Raw genomic sequence first — 27,348 nt, forward strand, 5'->3', positions numbered from 1 at the left:
CCCGCACTTCATTTCAGCGCAGTTCTCACTGAAGTTATATGCATTTAAAAAACTGTTGATATGGTTCCTCCCAGCAGCAGCTCCCTTCTGAAAACACTACCCAGATAGTAGTTAGGTTTTAAAATAATCAGCAGTTTGAAAAAAAAACACCAAAACCCACTGGCTATTGATTGGAGTCAGATTCTTCTATTCAAAAACAGTGGGAGCCTGGAAACAGGAAGTGGGGCTTTGCCTTATTCAGCCCATCCACCAGAGTTTCTATATTCCCATTCTGGAATTCGTTGTCTTGAGATGTAATAGTGGCTACTCAGACAGTGTTTTTTAGCTTTTATAAATTATGCAGATGGTCCCTAGTCTGTGGTCTACTAGGTGAGTATCAATAGTCTGGGGTGGTATGGGAAGATAATGTAATTATCTCTTACGTATAATCTCATGCTATGTGGTTTACAACAAATATAGATAAATGCCTTAAATTAATGGAACATCTTTGTACGGGAACATCATACATGATTCAAAACACCTGCATTTGATACCTCTTGAAAGATATATCCACAGCCAGTATGGTATTGGAGTTATGGTGGTAGCCAGCATTGGGGACCTCATGTTTTAATCCCTAATTAATTTAATAATTCAGCCACAGAAGCTGCTTCCTCCCTCCCTCCCTCCCTCCCTCCCTCCCTCCCTCTCTCTCTCTCTCTCTCAGCTCAATCTACCTTACCAGGTTGTTGCAGGAAAAAATAGGAGGAAGAAGTGCTATATAAGATTCCAGATAAAAGAGAGGATGTAGATCTAACAAATAAAAAACCAGAGAAACACTAGAAATGCTTTGGGTTTCTCCAAAGTGTCAGTGATAATGTAACAATCTGCCTAAGTGAAGAGTTGTGGACCAAGATAAATTCAAGGAAGATTGATGTACCAGTAACTTTCCATCAGGATGATGGTATGAGCCTCTAGGCTGAGAAGCGGGGTATAATTTGATGGGAGACAACCATGACAAGGGAAGACAATCTTCAAACATTGGTTTGAGTTTCCCAGAAGTTCCTGGGTTTCAACTGTGGGCACAGGAAGAGAAACCTCAGCAGCCTGGAATCTAATCTCCTCTAATCTCTTCTTAGGATCTGCAGAGATGTCTCCTATCTTGAAATGGGTGACACTGATGCCAGTCACACTGGTTTTCAGCCAGGAATAATTAGTTGAGTTCAACTAGAGGAAATAAAACTTGCTTTCGAAATTTCAAAGAGGAAATGGAGTTGGAAGTTAGTTCCTCATCCTAATTTGCCATAGGATATGTATGCCCTTTTTTTCCCATGGTACAATCTTCTTCCCAGCAGTATCACCTCCCTGGCTTCCCACACTTTCACTCAGTCCCAAGCAAAGACATCACAAAACAACTCCTTTAAGGGCCTTTTTAAAGTACAGTAGTGTTTTCTGTCAACACTGAGGGAGACTCCAGCCAACAAGACACTGTAAAAGAAATTTTACTCCCCATGGACAAATTTGAGGAAATCATTGACTGAACTTATCTGCCTTTAAATTTGATGGAGATTTTCAGAAGACCATTTGTATCCTGCTCCTAGTGATGCTCCTGGATTGAGGGTGACATAGGCAAGATGCCCAAGGTGGACTTTTCACAAACACCTGACCATTCCACCTATCTCTCTCTCTCTCTTTCTCTCTCTCTCTCCCCTTCCTTCCTTCCTTCCTTCCTTCCTTCCTTCCTTCCTTCCTTCCTTCCTTCCTTCCTTCCTTCCTTCCTCTCTTTCTCTACCCCAACCTTTCTGTCCCTCCCAAGGCAGTAGAATTACCACATTTTCATTCCACTCAGCTATAGCTCTTCTCTCACACCTAGGTGTGACTCTATGTTCCATACTGGATCATGCTTAGGCTATTTTCTCCTTTTTTTTAAAGGAGTATTATCCTTTAATCTGCTGGAAAACAAATTGCTTTTGACATTTATTTTCAGGGGACTGAAATTTGCATCAGTGGGCTTGCATAAGTTCTCACATTATCTTAATCAGAAGGTGTATCTTCCATTGCACAACCTTAGTCCCACAAATCTGCAGCCTGAGGTTCTTGCATCTCAGTTATGATCTAAGAGAAGATACCCCAGGCCTTGACTTTCCCACCCACCACCTCCCAGGATAAGGAAGCAAGGATAGCCCAAAAGATTGCAAGGCAGGGACATGTAATACAAAAATTCTTGTCACATTGCCCTCCGCTACCTTGCAGTCTTAAGGTATCTTCAAACACTCTATGAAAATCCATTTAAAAAATATCTGAGAATAATATATGGAAAGAGAAGCTTTGGGGAGAGGGCAGGAAAGGAAAATGTTCAGGAAAGTGAAAATTTTCGACAAACCTTTTTTCAACAAAAAGCCCATAGCTTTGTTTTCAGGGAACAAAAATTAGGCATGTCAGGGCCATTGTTGACCTTTTGTGTTGTCTCCATGTAGAAAACGGATCATCATAAAAGTGTTCTGACCTAGATTTTTTCAAATACACAGTAGAGTTTTTAATTTATGTAGAAGAAGATCAGGTATCATATACACACAGGGAAAGAATATTCAGAAATAGTCCTAACCACATGCAGATGACTCCTTGCAGCAAATTAATAATAATAATAATTCAGTGCTGCTGGGTACTTTGAAGCTAACAATAAGCAGTTAATACGGGAGAAAATAAGATAACGAAGTGCTTTACTCAGGGAACCATTGAAGGAAAGAATGAGAAGCATGAAGTCTTTAAAAGAACCAAGAAACCAACTTGAGTATTAAGTGATATTCTCAGAATAATCCTCAGGTGAAAGAGAAAGATACAGAATCTCATGAAAATAACATTTGGATCACATTACATTTCAGTAATTGCATATTTAAATTCGGCTGCAAAGTGCAAATATTCAAAGAACAGCTTTACTTTTCACCCAGGCCCATGAAAACAACCAAATAAATTAGTAGTTGTGACCCCTTCTTTCCTACACAGGTAACAGCATCTCTGACACTGATTGGTTCATAGCTCTGTTGCTGGTCTATTTATCAGAGAAGTAAGATGTTCTTGAGAAAGTGAGTGAGACAGCTTGGTTAGAGTTAGGCCAAGGTTTCTCAGAAGCTTCCCCCCCCCCCCCAAATCTGACTTCTTGGTCTGGTCTGCCTAATGGGGCTGACAACAATCCTGCAAATCTCATTGTGTTGTACCTCCTCCTCCTACTTCTTATAGTTTAGTGAATTGAGGAGGTGTCTGTCTGAGCCACTTCTGAATATTATCTATTTGTTGTGGACTTAAATATGTTTTACCCCTCGTTGCCCTGACAATGGAACTTGCATATCCCCATCAAAGTCATCTTCCTTACCCTCTATGCTTTTCTACTGTTTCAATGAGGAGTTCCCCACAAACTGATTCAGAATTTCATGCCACCAGAGAATAATTGAGCAAGTTCCTCCACCCTAGTACCGACCCACCCACCCAGTTGTACACACAGTTTCACTGTCAGTGAACAGGGTAGAAAATTTCAGGAAGCCATTTTGTCCATCTCCTCATGTTTACACAGCGTTCCAAACGTTACAATCCATTAGTGTCTGATGAAGGATCAGATCCAGATATTGTTTGTGGCTTTACATAACACTGCTTTTGAGAGATTAAGAGTCTTTTTAGAGGCAGTGGTTAATTGTGGATGTCCAGGGAGAATGATTACATCTGCTGTCCTGGAGCAGAGGTGCCATGCCATCGCTAACTTTGAAATGGCCCAATGAATTCATCAGCCTAGAAGGCACTGAAAAGTTATAACCATAGAACCCATATGGAGGATGTAAGGCACAGTTTAAAGTTTCCCGGGCAATGGGAGCTGATGGGAAAATATTTCCAGATGCATGCAAACCATATAACATCTGACCAGCAGAACTGGGCCCTTGGGACATCGCTCCATTCAGATCTTCTGCTTTGCCACTTCTGACATTGCCAATGCTCAGAGAAGACAAAGTGGGCACCTCCACCATGAAGTGGGGCAGAAAGTGAGGACCGGTGGCATTTCCCAATTTATGGTGGCTTGAGAACATTAGTGACGGCTGTCTTAAAAGATTGGTAGGGCAAATCTTGTAGCAGATTGGTAGACCAAGATGGTGCAGGTAAGAATCCGGGCAGGGCATGCCAAGATTGGTTGCTGAGAGATGAAATGTGGGAGGAGAACCCGCAGGAGAAAGGAGAGAGCTGAGAGGAGATGGGGTTCCCCCAGAGGGCGTTGCAGGAGATGAACCGGGACTTCCACCTATGATAAAGCAATAACATGACAATATGAAATGATAGCAAATCAGACAGAAATTTGTTCTCCACCTTTCATAAAATTAAGGATCATCTAAGTCAGAAACTTTTGCAACTATGACTTAGAACTCAAGAGTCTCTCCAGACCTGGTCTCCATGGAAAGTCCCCAGAGCTGAAGGCTTTCTTTAAATGCATTCAATGCATTCCCAGGCATTGAAGTAATTCTACTCATCCAAACCAAAAAAGGTTATAAACATTTCCTGTTCAGGCAGGGTTGTTATCCTGATCTTCAAACAAACATCAGCCTCAAAAATGTAATTCTCCTTAAGGTTGAAACAGGGACAGAAAATATCACATCCCTACTGTGTACCGGTTCTGAACCTATACATTAGTTGTCGTTCTTTGCCAATTGCTGCAGTGTGAATTTCAAGAAAATTTAGATCATGTTGGTTGCATTAAAGCAATAACCTGATGACAACCATAAGCAAACTGTTTTCTCTATGCCTCCCCTCTGCAGAAAATAAAAATAAAACAAAACTTGAGGGAATATTTCACATGCTGAGTAGATTTTCAATGATTTCCCATTTTTCTTTTGGACAAACTGTCCTCAAGGGGCACTTTAAAAAGAAAATATGTATGTAAAGTGTTTGCTGGCAATGTTAAATTATATTTCTTACTATTGTATAAAGCAGCAACAGATCAAATCCTGTATTTGTATTCTTTTTGACTGTGATTGCTTAAACAGGCTATACAGTTGTCCATTGCCGTAAAACAAACAGTCTTGTAGTACCCTCTTTTGTGACATATGTTTTTGTGTTTCTCAATTCACTTCACCAGATGTGTGGGATAACAACCTCAGAGAGAGTTTTTGGTGGACTCACAATATTGTTGGGGAAATAAGAGGGGAGAATGAGGGAAAAAACAGGAAAAGAAGCAGAGCTGTTTTGAGGTTTGGAGGCTTATGTGCTAAAATAAAATTGGCGTATTTTCAAGATTCTACAAGTCCTTTTGGATTTTTCTTCCGCGAAAGTTTAATCCTGCTTCCTTTGTGGAAAGATGTTGCTATAGACCTTATTCCTCTGCAAGTGAATTTGGATTGAGTTTTGCTAGGGGATTTCTGCTCATCTCCCTACGTTTTGACTCTGCTCCATAGAAAATGTTGTTTTCGACGTCTGACCCCAACCCCCCGAATGCATCTGGGAAGAACACATACTTGACTCACAGGGTTGGCATCAGCAATGCCATACACACAAATCTTTGCCTACTTTTGGCAAAAGAGGACAACATCTGCTGAACATCTGGTCCACCAATACGGAACCAAGCTGCAAGTGGAAGAAATACTTGTGCAGGCACACTTATTATTCCATCAAGCATCCAGGGTCTGCTGTCCATATGAAAACCATTCCTCACCTAGATGGGAATTGTGGGCCAAATGGATGCAAAGTCTTGTCTTCTGACAAATTTGGAGCCTTATGGAACCACTTTCTTAGATTGTTTACTGACTGAAGTTCATGTCATCTGCACTTCTAGTAGATGTCCTTCGTCCCACGTCCAATCATTTTGAGAATAACTCATTATGCGTGCATCCATACGCTGTCATCTTATTTTTGACACTATGTTATATTATTAAATTTGCACCCAAATCCTAACTTTTCCTCCAAGAACACAAGAGAGCATACATCGTTCTCTCTTGCACATTACTGTAGTGAGGTAGGTTAAGCTAAGAAATAGAAACTAGTTCACTTCCTTTCAGAGGAAGTGGATCTCCCCAGTCTCGATCTGAAACTCTAATCATTAGACCAGGGTTTCTCAACCTTGGCCACTTTAAGATGTGTGGACTTCAACTCCCAGAATTCCCCAGCCAACATGCTGGCTGAGGAATTCTGGGAGTTGAAGTCCACACATCTTAAAGTGGCCAAGGTTGAGAAACATCGCATTAAACTATATGGGATTGCTAACTACAACCCCACACATTTCTGATGCTTTTCTGCACGAGCTGTTGTCTACTACATTTTTATCCCAATATTTTATTTTATTGATTAATCACATTTATATGGCTGCCCATCTCACAAGAATTGACTCTGGGTGGCCATATAAATGTGATTAATCCATTAAATAAATAAACTTTCCTCCAAAGTATAGTGGACAGAGGGCTTATAAGGTGTTCCCAGTGACACTGTTGGATAATATGGTTTGAGAGCCAGTAACTGGTTTGAAATCACAGTGATCTCCATGTCCGAGTAGAGATTTTTATCTGGGTCTCCCCATCTTTAAAGTGCTATCACCACAGCCCTAAATTGTTATTGCATACTATATTAACCTAGATTGCTCCTTGAAAATAATACTTTGAAGGGGGGTGGGGGGGTGGAAGGAGATGGAGAAATATTAAAACATCTGTTCAATGAATATAAAAGAATCCATCATTTATCCCAGATGATCTTTTTCAAATACTCCTTATAACTTTATGTTGTATTTACTACTGGGATTGCTGTTTTACATTTTTAACTTGCCTACCATGCTAGTTTTTTATAGTGATTTTCCTATTTTCCTTGAGCGGTTTTAAAACATTGTCTTTCTGTGGTTTAGATAACTTTATAATATGTTTTAACCTATTATCCATGGACAGGAAGAGAACTTCTGCGATGGGGCACTATATAAAAAAAAAATTGTAATAATAAAACTGGGAAATGTCTATAACAGGCAACTTAGTCACTAGTAGCTCTTAAATCAGCAGCCTTAAGTAGATCTATAGGGCTAAACACCAGCTTAATGAAATACAAATATAGGTATGATTTGCTTTTTCAGTTGTCTAAGGCTGTAAATCTTCAGTGAGATGCTTCATTTTAGTGGAGGTCCAAGGAAATCCACCTGCCCAAAGCTATGAAGTGGCTTCTTGTTTGCAACCAGTAGAAGTGCTATGTCATTTTGCATGGTAACAGGGGCCATGCACAGAAGTCCCTGTCTGTGAAGCTGAATATTTGAGTGAGGCAGAATGACTCTATTCCACCCACTTGTCAAGGCAGAACCAGGAAGGCCCACGGAGGGGGTGAGGTGCCAAAAAAGTCAAGATTGCAGCTTCAATCGTGATTGTAGCTGCCATTTTGAACTTTTGGATTCCCCAAAGGCATACTTATGGAGAGGTGGAAGAGAGATCCTTCTCTTCCATTAAAACAGCTTGATTACTTTTTTTATTTTTAATGTTAACCTTCATGTGGGACAGAGGAGTTTCTGCTCTGGAATAACAATCGACCGCATTACAAGTTTGGCCCCTGGAAGTCTAAAGATACATCACAAATCTTCTGTGATAGCTGGTACAGCAGATTTGTGACTTGGCTGAAACTGTAAATAGTTCTGACAAATCCGTACAAATTCAGCCAAGGACTATATTCTGTATGTGGTTTACAGCATTAGCCTTATGGGCAATTGATGAAAGTTATATTAAGTTGTCTGATCCCCCTTAAGTGCCAATTGTAGGAAGGAAGGAAGGAAGGAAGGAAGGAAGGAAGGAAGGAAGGAAGGAAGGAAGGAAGGAAGGAAGGAAGGAAGGAAGGAAGGAAGGAAGGAAGGAAGGGAGGGAGGGAGGGAGGGAGGGAGAAAGGAAAGGAAAGGAAAGGAAAGGAAAGGAAAGGAAAGGAAAGGAAAGGAAAGGAAAGGAAAGGAAAGGAAAGGAAAGGAAAGGAAAGGAAAGGAAAGGAAAGGAAAGGAAAGGAAAGGAAAGGAAAGGAAAGGAATTTAAAGTAAAATGAATGTTCTATGCAATCAAGCTTGCATAATTGTTTCTCCCAGAATATAAGCTGTGGTATTGCGATTAAACTGATAGATTAACAAGCGAAAGTTTTAAAAGTGAAATAAATATTCCCCTTTGATTAATCAGTCCAGCTCAGAATAAGGCAAAGATGCAGGATTCTCAAAGGGGAAAACTGCTTCAGGGTCCAAGTTATCCCAGTTCCCTCTTTGCAACACTGATGAAAAAGAAACGAATTTTCACCACCCACTTGGCAGACAAAGTCCACAAACATTTTAGAGAGAAGTTATTTAGGCTAAAACAATTACTTGCATTCTTTTACGTCACACATAGAACTGTGGTTCAGTTATGCAGCCCCCCATCCCAATTTTGCACCCCCTCCCCTCCCCCAATTCTCCTGCCAAAATCTGGAAGTGAATCATCTATTTTCCACGTTAGATTTTCAGTGATTTGGGGAAGGGGAACAAGGGGATAACACTGATGTATTAAAACTCAGTGCACCTATTTTGCACTAGAAGACCCCCCTCAAAAATAGAATTGAAAAAAGATATCTAAATATTTCAGGCATGCTTTCTTCACTGACTATATAATAACAGCAATTTTGGTTGCCTCTTGATGGCTGAACAAACGAATGAATGAATGTTTCCTAGAAGGAAAAAATAGCCATCTATGATCAAATGCAAGAGGGCAATATTTTAGAGATCGGTCAAAGGCTGCACTTGAAAAGCTGGAGACTGCAAAGTGGGACAAATCATACACGCATGTGGGGATTCCCCCATTTTTAATGGTTATGCTTGTTTAACCACTTCCATTACACTTTTCGTGATGCTTCCGCCTCTCAAGGGAAAAGATGTCTACTCCTATTTTTCTGCAGGTCAGAGGGGCCTTAGAACATGTGGGTTGCCCAGTCCTGATCTTAAAGGAATCTTCTCCCTAGAGATCACCCCCAGATTTTTAGGTCATTCTTCTTTAATGATTTTCTTGGTGTTTGCAATAAGCCGACTTATCCAAAGAGCTGCGTCCTTGAAACTCTGCCTGCAAGGTGGCTTTCAATCTAATATTAGCCAGGAGAAGCCTGGCAACCATAGTTTTCCTCACCCTCCTCACCCCCCAAAAACCAAATTCATTCAGAATTTTTGGCAGTCTGCCACTCTATTGTTTTTAAGTAGCAAATAAGCTAAAGGGAATATATGGAGCAGTGTTTCTCAACCTTGACAACTTGAAGATGTGTGGACTTCAACTCCCAGAATTCCCCAGCCAGCATGCTGGCTGGGGAGTTCTGGGAGTTGAAGTCCACACATCTTCAAGTTGTCAAGGTTGAGAAACACTGATGTAGAGAGAGAGAGAGATGATAGAGAGAGAATAGAGAGAGGAAGAGAGAGATGTACATATAATTTTTTTTTCATGCAGACAGAAGGCTGTACTTGACTGCTCAACCACTTCTGGAACAAAATCCAGCAATGGCACCAATTTTTCATCCCTTTTTGCATCTACCTTCATGCCTTCCAAATCTCTCCAGCACAGCTGGAGACCATCTTCAACAAACCTGAGCAAAGGCCCAGGGACTGGAGGGGGATCTAAGGAACCAGTCCCTGTACTTGTAGCATTGGAGCACCCCTCTCACTATTCATTTTATCTATCTATTTATCTATTTGGTTTATACGGCCATCCATCCCCAACACATGACTCTGGGTGGCTAACAATATTATGGCAATGGATAGATGTCACAGGGAGCACTTTTCGTCAAAAGTACGTGTGGACGGGACATGAGAGCTATTGCAAGATGAAGAGGTTGGGTGGAAAATGCTGAAGGGATTTGAATTTTCCAATCCAAAAGAGCCATGGCTATATTGGCAAACAGAGCTGATCATCCAGGACAAGGTTGCTGCCAACCCAGGGTCCAAAGTGTGGATGGAGTTGGAAGTGCTAAAGAGCATCCATTGTTAACATTGAAAGAGCCAGCTGGATGCCCCTAAAGGCTGTATTAGTCCCACAATTGCCCACCAAATGCCCACACCTGATCATGGCTACAGCATCATCAGCTATTGCAAAGTGTGAGGTCGCCAATCCTGGAGTTGAAATCCAACTCATATACCTAGTAAGACTAATTAAACCAGAGACTAAGGACAAGAAATATGCCAGAGTAAGTAACTTGCTAGCCTTATCCTCCATTAAGTTGCCCATGTTGGCTGCATTTCTATATCTTCATGCCATGCCAGAAATGGTCTTGCATGTTCTCAAAAGTATTCATGGCTTGCAAAAGAGGCTTCAGCATTTTCTGCATGATTCCCAAAGTGCTATAGAGCATCTTCCAATTTGCTCTTGGTGGTGGTGGCTTTGAGCTTACTTTATTGCCGGAGATGGCAAAAGATGCTACTGGAGGCGGCATGGTTTTCTGTAATGCTTCTTTCCATCATCTGAAGCCTCTGTGGTTGCCCATACTTCCCATTCTGAGGAAAGACGCCCAAGGAAAGTTTCTTTATCATGACTTTCCTTGGGGCTTAATGAAAGGTTCAGACCACCAGTAAAAGATGCATTTTCTTGGCCACCTCATCACTGAAGAAGAACAAGGATCCACCTTCCATTTGTGAGGTTCTCTGTACAGGTAGCCCCCAATTTAAGAATAAGCTGAATTCCCAAGGTCTGTCCTTAAGTTGAGTTTGTATGTGAGTTGGAACAGTATTATTGTATAATACTGTATAAGTAGTATTGTGTAACTAACTCGAACCATTGTGTATTTAACTCGAATTTTGCTACAGTAGGCTCCGTTCTTAACTATGGATCGTTCTTAAACTGGGCATTCTTAACCTGTACAATTCTGTTTTCCTTTGAAAGAAAATTGGAAAGCAATGTCTTTTCAGACTGAATTCAGGGAGAACGCAGGGAACATTTTCTGGCCTCCATTATAGGAGCTCTTCCGTTTGTCTACATCCTGTATGAAGAAGGCTTTCCTTCCATCCTGAATCTCTTGCTATTTAGCTTTGAGGGGGAAAGTTCCCGGTCCAGTTTTTCCACACCATGCATAATTTTATTCACTTTGATTGTGCCCCCTTACTTGCTTTTTTCCTAAGCTAAGCTAAAGCCCCTAAAACGATCGTCCTTCCTCATAGCCAACGTGCCCTTTTTCATGTTCTTTCCCTTTTTGTGGTCCATTGTTCAGAACAGGATGCGACATGACAGATCACTCCAAGGGATGGTTTTTTTCCCCTTCCTCTCCTAATGACCCTCAACATGGAGTTTAGCTTTTTCACCCAGCCAAACAACCGAACAACAATTTCATCTTAAATATCTAAACCAACCAACCAACCAACAAAAAACCTGTAACAGCCTCCAGAACAAAACAGACGAAAACAAAGAAGCAACAGAAAGGAAAGAAAGCTGAAAATTCAATACTCACTCTGACGCTCTGTCCCAAAATGCTTAAAATCTAAGGCCAGTGATGGTCTCCATGGATAGGATTCCAGAAGTCCATCCAACACTCCTCTGCAACATGAGAGTTGGAAATTAGATATGTATTTTCGTGCAACAGGGACAGGTTCTTGGAACAGATGTCTAGAGCAGTGTTTCTCAACCTCAGCAACTTTAAGATGTGTGGATTCCAACTCCCAGAATTCCCCAGCCAGCTGGCTGGGGAATTCTGGGAGTTGAAGTCCACACATCTTAAAGTTGCTGAGGTTGAGAAACACTGCTCTAGAGCCTCATTCATGAGAATAAGCAAAAAGGTTGATTTAATGACATTTTTGGACAAAGTAAAGTAATAATATACAAATTCCTGTATAGTTTCAAACCATGATATCTAACAGTGCCTTCTTCTCCACATACCTGCCTGTCGTCTAAGATCTATTGGAAATACCCAATTCAGCATTCTGTATCTTCTGGGGATTCAGAAACTCAGAAGAGGCATTTTTGATACCAATTGTCCAGATTGTACATTATTTTTCCTTAGGGTGCCGAATCTTGTCAGTTTTTGGATACTGCTTAAGATGTTCTTCTTTACCAAGGCTTTTAAGGTGCAGCTATAATTCTGACTCTGCATTGTACGATTTTTTAAAAGCATTTTTTCAAAGTGACAAGATATTTTACATACTTTTTGAGTCTGACTAAATGACTCTCTTCAAATTCTTTAAAACTTTTTGTTGCTTGTCTGCCATTTGGGGACTGTTTAATAATGAAAAAGTGGGACAAGCATTTTAGGAATAATATAGTATATAAATAAACCAAGAAAGAAAGAAAGAAAGAAAGAAAGAAAGAAAGAAAGAAAGAAAGAAAGAAAGAAAGAAAGAAAGAAAGAAAGAAAGAAAGAAAGAAAGAAAGAAAGAAAGAAAGAAAGAAAGAAAGAAAGAAAGAAAGAAAGAAAGAAAGAAAGAAAGAAAGACATTATGTTATTACCTATGTGGCTTATGAGATGCTCTGGCAAAAAAACAACAACAAAGGGATGTTTCTTACATACTTTAAAGTACTTGCAATTAATGACACTTCAGTTGGACCATACAGATTTTTCAAAGTATTAAATACTTTTGATCACTTAAAAAAATATTTCCAACCCATCAAGAAAAATGTACCTAATGTATAAGCACAGCGACTCTATGCACAGGGGAGTCTATTACAACACACATTTGCACAGGGGTGTTTGCATACCCCCCTGTTTATGTAACTGATGGCAATATCAAACCCAAGTAAGCTTTATTATGACCACAGACCAGCCTAACCTGACATCTTTTTTTTTTTTTTACTTTATAACTACTGTTTTTACTCATGTTCAATGAGATCAACTGTGCTGTGTTTCAGATTCAATTTCCAAAGCATGCTTACTGAATACAAATATGGCAGCTATCTTCAGTGTCGTAATGTAGCTGCACCCTTTTTCCTAGAAACAATCCGGCAAGTAACCCCAGGAAAAGAGATGCCTTCAAGACGCTGCAGACAAGGTCCATGTTGACAGTCCTGCTCACAATCTTGCACCCTTCAAACTATCCTTGGGAAACTGAAACTGAAACGCTACATGCAACTGTCATGAATAAACTTTATTAACGATCCCATAATATTTGTATTTATTCATGTATGCAATCAATAAACTAAAGCACGTACTTTTTACCCATGTAAAAGTCTTCAAACAATCAAGAGCTCAGTCAGTAAAATGTTGTTGCTTGTCTGCCATTTGGGGATTGTGTTTAACAATGAAAAAGTGGGACAAGCGTTTTAAGAATAATATAGTATATAAATAAACAAAGAAAGAAAGTGTTTTACCTGTTTCTTCCAGGATCTCTAAATCCTTTAGCAAAGGGATTCCGGTCGATCTTCAGTTTCGTAATCTATGGATGTTTTGCAGACAAGCAACAAAGGAAGAAATCTGAATATCATATTTCTCACCAGCTGATATTGCTCAAAAGAAACTCAACAGCATGGCACTGATTTGCATTAAAATTAGAATGAGTTTCTAACAACTTCATTTGGGCCATGCAGTCTTTTGTGGAATAAAGATTACTTCGTTCACTACCTCACAGGTTTATATATTTATTTATATTTATAGATCAAATTTGTCACCGCCCATCTCGTTAAAAACGACTCTGGGCGGCTTACAAAGCAGTTAAAATCAATTTAAAATGCCATGTAAAAAGATCCTGAATAAATAGAAAATAAGTAAAATCCAAGAATGGGTGTTATCCTCCTAGGAGATAAATGCAACCGCAGATCGAAGATAAAGGGGATGCAGCCTGAGGACCCAATTCTTCCCAGAATTTCAGAAGCTTGCTGGAAGCGATCCGCCGAGGTGTCTCCCCATTGAATAGAATCAGGAAGAGAAAGTGGGACGCAGGAAAAGAAACGTCCACCCCACTCACTTTTGGTCCTGACCTTCCCAAGAGCTATGCTTTCGTTCCTCAAAGATTATGCCAGAAAAAAAATCAGATCTTGGGGAGAAAATGTTTTCTTGATCACGAAGAAGAGGAGAAATGAAAAGAATGGGGCTAATCAATGTCAAAATGAGAATGTTTCTTTACCCATCTCCTTCACAGCTGCCGGTCTGCTCAAAATTACAACGCGCCTGAATCTCAGTTTAATCTAGGAAAATCCTAAAATCAGTTTGGAATTGGACGACGACCAATTTCCTGCCCCTTCCATGCCCTTTAATCATTTGGCATTCCCTGCCCACCGTATTCTCCAGACATCCATTTGTTCATCAAAACAATGCAATTAATTGTACTTATTGTCGCATCAACATTGGGGGTGTTATCCTCCAGCTGTTCATAAGTCAAGCCTGCCCTTAATTAAACCATCCCAAAAATCTGTTTGTACCTGTGGCAGGTTAATTTACCTGCTGGTTTTGATAGGCTGTGACAGTCGTAAATTCGGTTTCTTTAAAAGAGAAGGTCTGAACACCTACTGCAGGCAAAGATGGGGTCTGGGATAAATCAAACCGGGAATCCTGGATGATAATGTGGATTCTGGGCTTGTATTTGTGCATGGATTGCAAAATTATCTGGAGTCCACCGAGAAAGAGAGAGAGGGGGGGGGGGGAAATCACAAAAAGTGAACATTATCATTGTTAACTTTGGAGAATGTTTTTAAAGTTCTATCTTGAGCTTCTTACTTAGAAATAATCCTCATTAGATTGGCTTTAAGTCTATAATTTAAAACAAACTCTTATCCTTGTCCTTTTCAGTCATTTGAACAGTGTGAAATTTGGATGATGAAAGGGCAAGTTCTACATGTGGTTGGCACTAATGGGGTCTAGTGCCAGATTAAAACCAGGGAGAGGTTTTAATCTGCCTAACCCTACCTCACAGGATTGTTGTTGGGAGCTCTAAAAGGAACATTTCCGTTCTTTCACGGGGAGAGAAAAATCCCCTTCAAAGGTTTATTTGGAAAACTGAATAATAATCCGCTCTACTTGACTTTACAGTACAGCTAATAAATAACCATTAAACCAAACTTAAACTTTAGGGAAAAAAATTCCACCTCCCAAATAGGAACATGATTTCTGGCATCCATGTACTGTAGAAGGATTCCTAATTCCAGCTACATGTTTGATAAAGATGAAGCCCAGAAACATGTTCTCCTCGACACTTCAGAGCATCCTTTCTTTCCTGATCCATGCTTTTTCAGAGTTTTGAATCCCCCAAATTCTGAAGAGTCTTATGGCACCTTAAAGAGAAACTCAGTCTCTCAACTCACATAGCAGCATAATTTTTCATGCTATGGAATAAGAGTCCATTTCATCAGAGGAACAAGAGAGTCTTTTATCTTGGCAGTGGCGATTCAGGGTAATATTTTAGGCACTTGAGGAAGAGAGTTGGGTTCCAAAATGTTTCTGCTATGATGTACAGTCAGGTCCAGAAATATTGGGACATCGACACAATTCTAACATCTTTGGCTCTATACACCACCACAATGGATTTGGAATGAAACAAACACAATGTGCCTTAACTGCAGACTGTCAGCTTTAATTTGAGGGTATGTACATCCAACTCAGGTGAACGGTGTAGGAATTACAACAGTTTGCATATGTGCCTCCCACTTGTTAAGGGACCAAAAGTAATGGGACAGAATAATAATCATAAATCAAACTTTCCCTTTTTAATACTTGGTTGCAAATCCGTTGCAGTCAATCACAGCCCGAAGCCTGGAACGCATAGACATCACCAGAGGCTGGGTTTCATCCCTGGTGATGCTCTGCCAGGCCTCTACTGCAACTGTCTTCAGTTCCTGCTTGTTCTTGGGGCATTTTCCCTTCAGTTTTGGCTTCAGCAAGTGAAATGCATGCTCAATGGGATTCAGGTCAGGTGATTGACTTGGCCATTGCATAACATTCCACTACTGTCCCTTCAAAAACTCTTTGGTTGCTTTTGCAGTATGCTTTGGGTCATTGTCCATCTGTACTGTGAAGCGCCGTCCAATGAGTTCTGCAGCATTTAGCTGAATGTGAGCAGATAATATTGCCGGAAACACTGCAGAATTCATCCTGCTGCTTTTGTCAGCAGTCACATCATCAATAAATACAAGAGAACCAGTTCCATTGGCAGCCATACATGGCCACGCCATGACACTACCACCACCATACTTCACTGATGAGGTGGTATGCTTAGGATCATGAGCAGTTCCTTTCCTTCTCCATACTCTTCTCTTCCCATCACTCTGGTACAAGTTGATCTTGGTCTCATCTGTCCATAGGATGTTGTTCCAGAACTGTGAAGGCTTTTTTAGATGTCATTTGGCAAACTCTAATCTGGCCTTCCTGTTTTTGAGGCTCACCAATGGTTTACATCTTGTGGTGAACCCTCTGTATTCACTCTGGTGAAGTCTTCTTTTGATTGTTGACTTTGACACACATACACCTACCTCCTGGAGAGTGTTCTTGATCTGGCCAACTGTTATGAAGGGTGTTTTCTTCACCAGGGAAAGGATTCTTCGGTCATCCACCACAGTTGTTTTCCATTGTCTCCCGGGTCTTTTGGTGTTGCTGAGCTCACCGGTGCGTTCCTTCTTTTTGAGAATGTTCCAAACGGTTGTTTTGGCCACGCCTAATGTTCTTGCTATCTCTCTGATGGGTTTGTTTTGTTTCTTCAGCCTAATGATGGCTTGCTTCACTGATAGTGATAGCTCTTTGGATCTCATCCTGAGAGTTGACAGCAACAGATTCCAAATGCAAATAGCACACTTGAACTAAACTCTGGGCCTTTTATCTGCACATTGTAATTGGGGTACTGAGGGAATATCACACACCTGGCCATGGAACAGCTGAGAAGCCAATTGTCCCATTACTTTTGATCCCTTCACAAGTGGGAGGCACATATGCAAACTGTTGTAATTCCTACACCGTTCACCTGAGTTGGATGTACATACCCTCAAATTAAAGCTGACAGTCTGCAGTTAAGGCACATTGTGTTTGTTTCATTCCAAATCCATTGTGGTGGTGTATAGAGCCAAAGATGTTAGAATTGTGTCGATGTCCCAATATTTCTGGACCTGACTGTATGCTTGCTCTTTCTTAAGTGTTAAGATTAGGGGCATAAAGTCCTTTGAAGTTTGGGTGACAACGTATTTCAGATACCATAAAATTCTTTGTAGGTTTTGCTGCAGCTACTGAACGTGGCTGGCGACTATGTTGGAAGGGGTGATCCAGATGCAGGTCTAGATGGAGCTGCATCAAAAATTCTCTGGATGTTGTTCTAGATCTCTTTATCTGCAGGAGGAAAATGTCAGGGACTGATATGGTGCAATCGTTGGGATTTGGGGCAAACTCCAGAAGGAACATTCCCCAAGCTTTCCCAATGATAACAAAATCGTATCTGAATTTTTGATGTGGCAGACTGAAGGGGTGCCCACAGGACATGGTCAAAAACGTCAGGATGGTGGTCACAGTGGGGTGAGTGAAGCTCCACCGGGTTTTTCTGTCTTTTTTATGTGCACTGCAGGTTCATTGCACATTAAAAAAAAAAACAACAGATGGAACTTTGATTGCACCATCCTGGCCACGGATCTTGACTTCTTTGGCCATACCCTGTGGACAGCTCTGTGGCACCTAATAATACATACCTAAGAGACTGTGCCCCTGTGAGATACACTGGCTTATGCCATCAATATGGGTCTCATTGAAGATTTTGCTGCTTTCAAGAAAGAAGAAAATGGTGCCATCGAAGCCAGGTTACATTTTACACAAAGCCAAGTCCTTTGGGCACCAGGAACAAAAATCGCATCCTCACCCTCCCTTTTTTATTTGACGGTAACAACAGAGTAATAATTAAAGATCAATTTGCTGTACTTTCCTCACACTCCAAATCTGCTTCCAAATCTTATCTGGACTGCAAAGCCCCACCTTGCCACTAGATGGCAGCCAAAATGCTGGCTCTTTGCTTCCATCTTGTGGTCATCTGATTTTTGTGGCCATTTTATTTTATTTTATTTTGTTTTGTTTTGTTTTGTTTTTTATTTTAAGTGTTCATTCATTCATTCATTCATTCATTCATTCATTCATTCATTCCATTTGTATATAACTAAGTCTCCCAAGGCTGCCACCTCACTCTAGCTAAGGGTAGGGCTGGCCCTACTTTCTTCCCCCTTCCTCCATTCACTGTAAAGTAGTAGCCTCAAATCCACACCTACATGCCCTTTGTCGTCCATCTCATTGTTGGTGAGCTTCACCCGATCGAAGCTGATGATCTGCCTCATCCATGTCTCGCCTGAGCAAGGGGAGTCTGGGTGGATATAAAGCCGGGGGGTGATGCAGGAATGGTCCGTGTTTCCAGCCACCATCCACTGCGAGCTGTGATAGACGTACCTGCACAACACAGCAAGGAACAGGGCAATCCCAACCAGTTTGCAGCACCATTTTGGTTGAGGAAGCCACAATTGGTTGATTTTACACAACCAGAATGAAGCCGTAAACTACAGTTCAAAAGCCGCAACAACAGGGTTCACAGGATAGACTATGCCAAAAATTACATCAGTCACATTACATCTTAACAAATGGGAAACTAGAATACACAACCTTGAACCAAGAACCCACAGCTGGCTTGGGAAATGAATTCACCATATTCTACTCTCCGCTATATAACAGCAATAAATATTATTTATGCATTGGAAGTTAGGTGAATCATTTCTAGTCCACTTAATCAACTAACCTTTCCACCTTGCTTTCTGTGTTTCCTATTCCCAGTATTTGATCAGTCTGAGTGTTGCTTGCAAAAAACCTATGCCATTTGCAACATTTTTGTGGATTTATTGCCATTTTCTCTTCTTTTCACTCTAAGCTCTGCTAAATACAAGGCAGTGTTGCTGTCCTAAATTCAGTGGGAACACAGAGGTCTCAATTTTGTGTCAACAGAGCTCTAGAGAGGGGCCTTTTCCTCTCTTTCCTCCCCTTTCCCCCCACCCCAAATTATTGAAATTGAGGGGTGTCTGTCCTTATAACTCATGAAATAGATATGGCTCAGATCCAGTTCGGAAGTTGGAAATTGTGTGGGCATATGTATACGTGTGTGTGTGTGTGAGAGAGAGAGAGAGAGAGATGCACGCACAGAGAAAGCTATGATCATTGCTAACACTTTATTCAGAAATAAATCCCATCGAATGCAACTGGAAATTTAAGGAAGCCCCCTCATTCCATGGGATTTTCTTTGAATGGAGAAGAATAGGTTCCAGCGTGCATTTCTCTCTCTCTTGATCCTGCCCACTGATTTCAGCGGATGTATTGAAAATGCAACACAATGAAAGATTTCCCATGGAAATTAGTGCGATGGGATGATAAAACATTTGGGCACGTGAAAGTGGGGAGTGGGGTGGAGAGAGACAGAGAGACAGAGAGAATTGTTGAGGTGCCTTTTGGAAAGATTGGAGAACTTTGTGGCCAAAACTCTTCTAACCTTTCCAAAGTCCCCCGGGACTTTTTCCATTTCTCTGCCAGCTAGCGCTTGTGATCAGGGGTCTCCTTCCTCCCTCGAAAGGGAGCTATAGAAACCAAGAAAAGCAGGAAAACAGACCATGTTCATTTTCTGAAAAGCCTGTCGCAGAGAGGCCTGGCCGCTGCTTGGTTTTGCGTCTGTTTAGAGCTGGTGAGATTCAGGGAGGATCCAGTCAAGTGGGAGCTGTGTATTATTGTTTCAGATTCCAGCTCTGCATCACAGCTTAATAGTAGGAGCAACTGCTACTGCTATGAGTAACTGCCTGTGTACTTTGCCAGCCTGCAGAAAAGATGATGAAAAGGGGGACCTGTTTTTATAAATACACTGTATTCAACCACAAGGTTAACTAGAAGCAGTAGGGGAAGCCAGGATGAAGACACGCAGGATGCAACCTTGCTTAAATTCCAGAGGTTCGGAAGCAGAAGGCAGCTTCTGTGAGTGACTCAAGATTCACTTTGTGCCTTCTGCTTCCAAACCTCTGGAATTTAAGCAAGGTTGCATCCTGCGTGTCTTCATCCTGCATATCTTCATCCTAGCTATGCTGGCTGGGGAATTCTGGGAGTTGGTCCAGACATCTTGTGAAGGTTGAGAAACACCGCACTAATGTCTCCAAGAGGACGCAAGGAGCTGGCAGACCAGTTCCCAAATCATCCCCAGGTGAAACCCTGAGATGTGTGAACTGATTTCCACCTACAGCGTTCTGCTTAGAATCTAGGTTTCCAAAAGTTCACAGGTTATGTCATTTTTAAAATTCAAAACTTTTTACCTGTATCTTTTCGAGTCCACTGGGACCACGTCTATAGCAATGTAATATTGTTTCACTGGATCCAGACCTTTAACTTTAACTCTGACCGAAGGAAACATTCTCCTGCACGAAACAGAACCAGCGTTACCTTACGGCAACATTTCACAACTCTCTCCAGGTTTCAGACATTTTAGCCACACAAGCTGTTTTTTTTCAGCCCCAAAGCATTCATACCACATCTAGAATATTAATTAGTACTACTCTTTTGGGGGGGGGGGGAAACAAGAAAAAAGAAAAAATAAGACAGATCAACCTAAATTGCTTGTCTGTCAAAGTAGGCATTTTCGTTAGCAGAAGCACCAAGTTCTTAAAAATCATTGCAGTTGGTCAATGGGAATAATCGTAAGATGCAATCTTGTGAGTTTTTACTTGGAAGAAATTCCGGCTGAACATAATCAGACTTTCTCTGGCATATTTATGAATAAATCAGCTATGTCCAGTACTCTTCTTGCTTGATTTTCTACCTTCTGCCTCCACAGTCCCATCAGGAAGAGTGTCAAGAAGTGTGAAGGAGCCTCAGAAGGAAAGGAACTTGCAACAATTCCTAGTTCTCATTACAATCTAGGTAGTTGAAACTACTATTGAAAGTAGCACCATACAAAATACCTTTAGAATAAGACTTGCAGAAAAATAGCAGAAGTAAAGCAAAATAGGGATAGGAGTAAGCTTCTTCAGAATGCTTCACCATAAGAAGGTTTAATTTTGTTTTCCAGATGTTTGGCCTCCAGCTTTGTTTCCTTCCACCACCTAGCAACCACTGGTTGAGCCTCTTTTAGGCTCAGCATTGCTAATGTTTTTGTGTCTTCCAGGGGATTTAATGAAGGTGGAATCATCTTGTGATAATCATCTGTTGCCATGTTGTGTGCTGAAGGATGCATTTTAAACTCTCCCTTTAGGAGGGGGGGCAGATTAATCCTAGAAATTGCAAGACGTGCTAGCTCTTTTATGAGTTCGAATGCTGCAGTTACTACACCCAACTTCTGAATGTCATGAACATAACTGGCTTAAATAGTTTGTTTATGCCAATAAATAGAATATGGTTGTTCAGAGAGCAAGCATGGAGCAGAACCAAAACCAGAACAAGGCAAGGTGTCGTCATTCCAACAAAGTTTAAAATGCTTAATCCTGGTTTCAGAGCTACCCAGAACTCTTGGGGCTCAAACAAAGAGAACCTGCTTTAAAATTATATCATATTAGATAATTAGTTTCTATAGAAGTGATTTATAGCATCATCTAGCCATTACTATGGTGACATATTGCTAATGATGGCAAGCTTTACATCTCCCAAAGCAAATACATTGTGCAGAGCTATGCACAGGTTGAAGAAAGTCTACTGCTTGGGTTTAGACTTCTCATGAAACTAAGATTGGTGTAACCATGGTTTATTGAATAAAACAATTTTATTTATTTATGGGTTTGCATGACATACTAAACCATAAATCATTGCTCAAGCAAACCACACTAGCTGCGTTCACACAATTAAAAAATACCTGCTGCAAAGCAAAGTTGACTCATGATGATTTCATGAATATAGCCATCTAATTTTAGTGATAGGGATATTATGGTTTGCAACTGTCTTCATCTGGGATATTATTCTTTTTGTTGTTAGATTTTTTTCTATATCTAGTCTATAGCCCTGAGATTCTCTGGATGTCTCCCATCTAATTACTAACCAGATTGAACCCTGCTTAGCTTCAACCCCTAGTAAAGGTAGCCAGAAGCTTCCATTTGCTGAGGTGAACATCTCATATTATGACTTGTACATGTGTGAACCTGATCAGGATCCGAAGTATTGATCTCAGTGAAGGTCAATGGTCCTGCTCCCCCAACATTTAACTATCATTTATTCAATTAACCCAATGTTCTGGGTTGGCAGGGCACATTGAACCACAAACTAACCATGGGGACTAGGTTTGCAAAATGCTCTAAGCTAAAGCATGGTTTGTTTGACACTCAGTTATACAACCAGGCCAAGTGGCTTTCTGATGGTTGGTTTCACACAACATTGTGTGTCCCCTGACATGCTGTGCCCAAACAAATCAACCACATTATGGATTACTATAGTAACCTGGCTCAGCCACAGTTATGACAACGTCGATGTCCTGAATCACAAAGTGCCCAACCCCGTTTTCCCTAGTCTGTTCTGTTGTATGAGCAGGAAGGGTTCTTCCTGCTTAAAGGCATCCATATAAGAATAGACAGCTTTCCCTCTTAAACATGGCACCCGGATGCCAACTCCATTGGATTCTATGGCGCTTACTTCTGAGTGGGTCCGTATTGCAGGCGATCCAGCCAGGGAGCCACAAACAAACCAAGATGGTGGCCACAACCATGGGATCAAAGCCCACCTCCTTTTTACAAGTCAGCCTAGCAGAAAGTTGGGAGACAACTAATCATAAGATTGAAAAGGGGCTCAGCTAGCAAGGAGCATGTAGCTTCAGGAGGAGAGGCCAGAAGGAAAAAATAAGTCCCCCTGAAGCTGAATTGGATTTTTTTAACAGCCTTAGAAACAAGGTATGATTATGTCTCGGCTGCTGTCACAGCATCTTGGCTGTTGATTGCAGTTTTCTACTGTCAGAAAACTGGGAACAAAGCTAGAGCTGAGAGATGTTCTCTCAAAGAAAAGTCCCTTTCCGAGAGGTGTCCTGCAAGCAAGGAAAACATAGACCAAGAGGAAGGTGAAAGGATGGTGCTACAGAAGTAGAAGATCCACCTCTTAATAAACCACTCAAAAAATGCCCAAAGTAGCTTTGACCCAATACATTAAAACCTAGTGCTGCATTCACACAACATGCAAAACATGGTTTGGGTTGACCATGATTTGTTTTTAATGGCTTATAGTGTTGTGTGAACCCAGCCTGTTTTTTAAAAAATTTATTTATTTATTTATTTGATTCAGATAGCCACCCATCTCACATACGTGACTCTAGGCAGCTTACAATAAAATAGATAAAATACATAGTATAAAAAATAGAACCCATAGCAGGTGATGTATTGTCGAAGGCTTTCATGGCTGGAATACGATGGCTGATGTGGGTCTTCCGAGCTATGTGGCCGTGTTCTGGAAGCTGATTGTGTTGTGTTATGTGCAGCCGTGGCACATAAATATTACACTATGAATTAAAAAATAGACACCATAGGAACCTGTGCTACAAGGTCAAAATGTTCTTACCCAGCCATCTTAAGGCCAATCTCCATATAAGGAAGATGCCTTATTATCACTTGCATAGGTGAAGAGCCATTTTCCATAATTTTCCATTCTGCCTTTATGGTCTATAATCAAGCCTTTTCACCCCACTTGACTATTTCCATGGATGGGTCCACAAAGTCACTGCATCTCAGATTTTCTTACAGCATGTGATAAATGCCAATGCAACCCTAAAATCCATTCTTCTTCCATAAAGTCCATCATGTTCCCTCTGCCACCCCATGTTTTGCCATGTATGCATTTTCCTATGCCATACACATGCAGAGACATATACCACACAGAAGTAATTTATCTTTCACCATAAAGAACATCCAATTATTCCTTGATGGGGGTGGGAATGGGGAGTCCCTCCCTACATGGGAGCAGAGGAGCTGGTGCCCAAGCAAATTATTGGGCTGATTAAGCCAATAATTTCAGTAGATGGAGGGGCTTAAGAACCCTCTCTGTGTCATCCATTGAGTCCTGGATAGAGATCTGGCTCAACCACAGTGGACCTTGGTTGGCATCTCACCTCCTCTCCATGCCAGAAGGCACTTGATCTCCTGTTGTGGCACACTTCACATGCAGAAGATCGCCCACATTCCGTGGGAGTTGCACTGAGCTCCATGGGACATCCAAGAACGTTCTTTTCTCCCACTGAAACCAGCAGGACTGATTAGGATTTTGCTTGGTCTCAATTGCAGAAAGGTATGGGTTATTAACCAGGGCAACCACATGAATTAAGAAACGAAGAATGCTATATATCTGTGGGGATGTGTGCTTTTATTTTAAGAGATGATGAATAAATGTAATCAAATTTCAGTGGCCTCCAAACTGTGTTGCGTAATAATTCTCTGTGTATTCTTAGAAACTAAATGAAGGACTAGCCCGAAGAGGTACAATGTGTGAATACAGAATAAAATCATCCCCATCATCCTCAATCATAATCATTTTGCAGTTTAGCAGAAATAAATACCTTCCTAGGACTGAGACAACTCTTTAAAGGCAGCATGTGTATGGCAGGGGAGGGAAGGTGAAATATGGGTGCGTCCACTAATCATCTAAAACCCTAGACCCCTACCTGCCAGCTTTGGTGATGATCATTTCGGTCCCAATTTCATGAAATCGCTTCCACAACTCTGAGCCTTGTAAATCCACTTGGATCTCCCCGGTTTCTTCTCTGGCTTCCTCGCAAAGAGATAGAGTGATTTCTCCTTTGGTTTTCTTTTCTGGAAAAGAGAAATGTGCAGAACAAATGAAATATGGGAAACCATGGAAATGGCCTTTGAGGGGTCTGTTTATGGCGGTCTTCACTAGAGTGCTGGGCTCACACTTCGCTGAATGACAGATTATCCAACCCTACAGAAAGCTAATCAATCTGATCACCAGCCCAGCTTTGTGTGTTGGGCCAATGCAGCCACTGCGTCTTTAAGCGGGTCAAGGATGTTAGGTGAACCCAGTTCAGGAGTACAGTGAGACTTCCTTCCAATCAGAGAAAGACGATAAGGTCAGTCCTCCTGCAACTGCCCCTGGGCCCTTCCTGCCAGTGGTCTTAGCAAGAAACATCTTTGAAAGATAGTCCTCCAGTCATTTTAGGCTGCCCCATCAAACCCACGTGAGGAGTGTGGATGGGAATGTCAATAATTCTCTTGGAGGAAATACTTTCTTTACATATTATGGTCTTAGCCCTCGCTTCCATTTCTCAGTTCTGAGATGTCCGCAGGATGGGCTCAAATAAGCCGTCTTGCATGACCCAAGATGCCCCTTTCCATGAAATGCTCAGGAGCTGGTTGCAGGCTGACCCCCAAATGAAAGCTGGCGTGGGCTTGTGGCAGCGATTTACTAAGCAAGTGACTCGCTTTTGGAATCTGAAATCAATATTTTTATTGAAAACGGTTTTGCTGTAAAGGCCTCCTAGATCAGCTGGTGGCCACGTTCTTTTTCGCTCCATGCAGGAGGGGGCTCTCCAGTGGCCCCTTTCCCTTGACCCCCAGCCTTCCAGCTGAAAGTCTCTCAACCCATATTCCTCTCCCGCATGCCCGTTTCATAGGATCATGGAATCATAGGGTGGGAAGGGACCTTGGAGGTCTTCTTTGGCTCATTTAACTTAGCAAGCAAACCTGCTTTATTTTGTTTTTAATTCTGAGAAAGCTGCATTTAAAAGGGCAGGCAGAGGCAAGCTGTATGTTGGGGTGTGTGTGTGTGTGTGTGTGTGTGGAGAGATTCACACAGAATCAATTTACCTTCCCACTCTTTTCTTAAGCCTGCAGACTTATCGGGGAAACATCGGGCTGTGTTCAACCATGGTTTGCTTAACCAGAGTTTAATGAATAAGCCACAATGACTGTGTTTCTCCAACACACTTAGCCCGAACCAGGAACCTCACATTCTGGCGTAATGCAATGAATGCCTTTAGGTTGCAGTGAAAGTGAGCCAAACTCTTCCAATAGGTTTTTTTCTCTCTTAATGGTAAACCACCTGGAGTCATTAAAGAGTGGGAATCAGATTAAATTAGGAAATAAAGCTGGCCTTGTGTAATCGAGAGCGGAGTGAATAGGATCTGCCTCCAGCCCACTGCACCTTCCTTTGCTGAAGTCTAGGTGACTTACTTCTGAGGAAGCCCACTCAGAGCAGAATTCCCCAGGCTGGAAACTCCAAAGTGTTCAAGGGGTGGATTTGCAGGACAGGCTTAACCTGATCAGTCCTAAAAGCAGCAGCAGCAGCAGCAGCAGCACTGGCTCCCAGGGCTTGATTAGTGCTAACCTTGGTTAGCCCTTTTTTGTGAACTTGCTTGTTGTGGGAATGCACGGTGACTGGTGAAATCATGGTTCTGTGTATGGCCCAAAGGGAGTTCGGCCATCACGTTAAGTTGGGGGAATCCAATCCTAAAAGTTTGCCCCTTCCCACTGGGGAAACAAACGAGAGAATCCCACGGGGCACTGAAGCTTGTGCGGCTCAGAGGGGGAAAAAGGCCCCCGTGGATTTGGGTTCCTGGTCCTCACTGCTCGATTCCTAACTGGATTAAGTTGGAAAGAGACACAAGAAGAAGGGTGCTTACCCGGAGCTTGGTTTCTCCTGAAGGTTGCTTTTTCCATCCTTTTCTCCGGGGAGCGCTCCTCTTCCAGATCCATCAGCTTGCGCTTGGTAGAATTGGCATTGCCCATTAACACGTCCACGGAAAAAGCGTGTGCCCGGGAACTCAAAGCCATGGCCTCTGCACCCAGCGCCGGGTCCTTTTTCTACCCAGGAGCGCCCCAAAAGGAGCGCGCAGGGGGAGGGGGTGTCAATGAAAGGAGACTCCCCGTCCTCTGCTCCCCCCTAGACAACGATCCCTCTCCAAACCAGACGGAAGTTTTCAGCCCAGCGCAGAAGGTCCTGGGCAGCGCGGCTTTCTTTTAGGGCTTGCGCAACATCACAGGCAGGGTTTTTCTTTAAAAAAATTCCCTTTGCTCGATGCCATCCAAGGCTCTAAAGGGTGACTAATGGAAGAATGGGGAAAGTCCCCCCCCCCTTTTTCCCTTCCTCCTCTTTAAACAATAAAAGAAAACCAAATAGCAGTGGGGAAAGTAAAACGGTCCTCCCTGGCAAATCTTAGGGAGACGCGCAGATGCGAGGCTGGATAAGGGAAGCAGCGCCGCGACGTCCGCTGCACCGGGAGGCGCCGTAGACAGCGCTGTTTGTTTTGGAAGGTGTGGGAGCCCTGAGAAGGGAAGGAGAGCGAGAGAAAGAGGAGAAGGAAGGAAAGAGACCCGAGTAGAAACAGCGAGGGGGATGGAAGGGGGAGAGGTAACTGGGGAGGGGGAGGGGATGGCGGAGAGGTTTGAGGGGGAAATGGCCGGCCCCTCCTTGCGGGGGGATAAATAGCAGGGGCTCGGCGCTCCCTTCCCTTGACCAACGGGGAAGGGAAGCCGCCGCCAGGGGAGGCCGGGGTAGTTTTGCCCTAGCAAAGCGGGGGAAAGA

General features: G+C 42.0%; 1 protein-coding gene across 1 annotated transcript; it reads right to left on the minus strand.

The window, feature by feature from the left end:
- Positions 1-3,644: 3,644 nt before the first annotated feature.
- TBX22 (T-box transcription factor 22) lies at positions 3,645-26,597 on the minus strand. The gene is made up of 8 exons (XM_088129210.1): positions 26,447-26,597; positions 24,470-24,617; positions 20,163-20,264; positions 18,099-18,273; positions 14,311-14,475; positions 13,245-13,309; positions 11,395-11,480; positions 3,645-4,258 (listed from the first exon to the last, which is right to left on the minus strand). Exons 1-8 carry the CDS (start codon positions 26,595-26,597, stop codon positions 3,645-3,647), a joined length of 1,506 nt encoding a protein of 501 aa, XP_087985336.1.
- Positions 26,598-27,348: the final 751 nt, after the last annotated feature.

Source organism: Python bivittatus, unplaced genomic scaffold (assembly GCF_059951505.1).
Source record: "Python bivittatus isolate LINGU-HERP-01145 unplaced genomic scaffold, Pbiv_v1 ctg000790_np1212, whole genome shotgun sequence".
In the NCBI taxonomy this organism is placed as follows: domain Eukaryota; kingdom Metazoa; phylum Chordata; class Lepidosauria; order Squamata; family Pythonidae; genus Python; species Python bivittatus.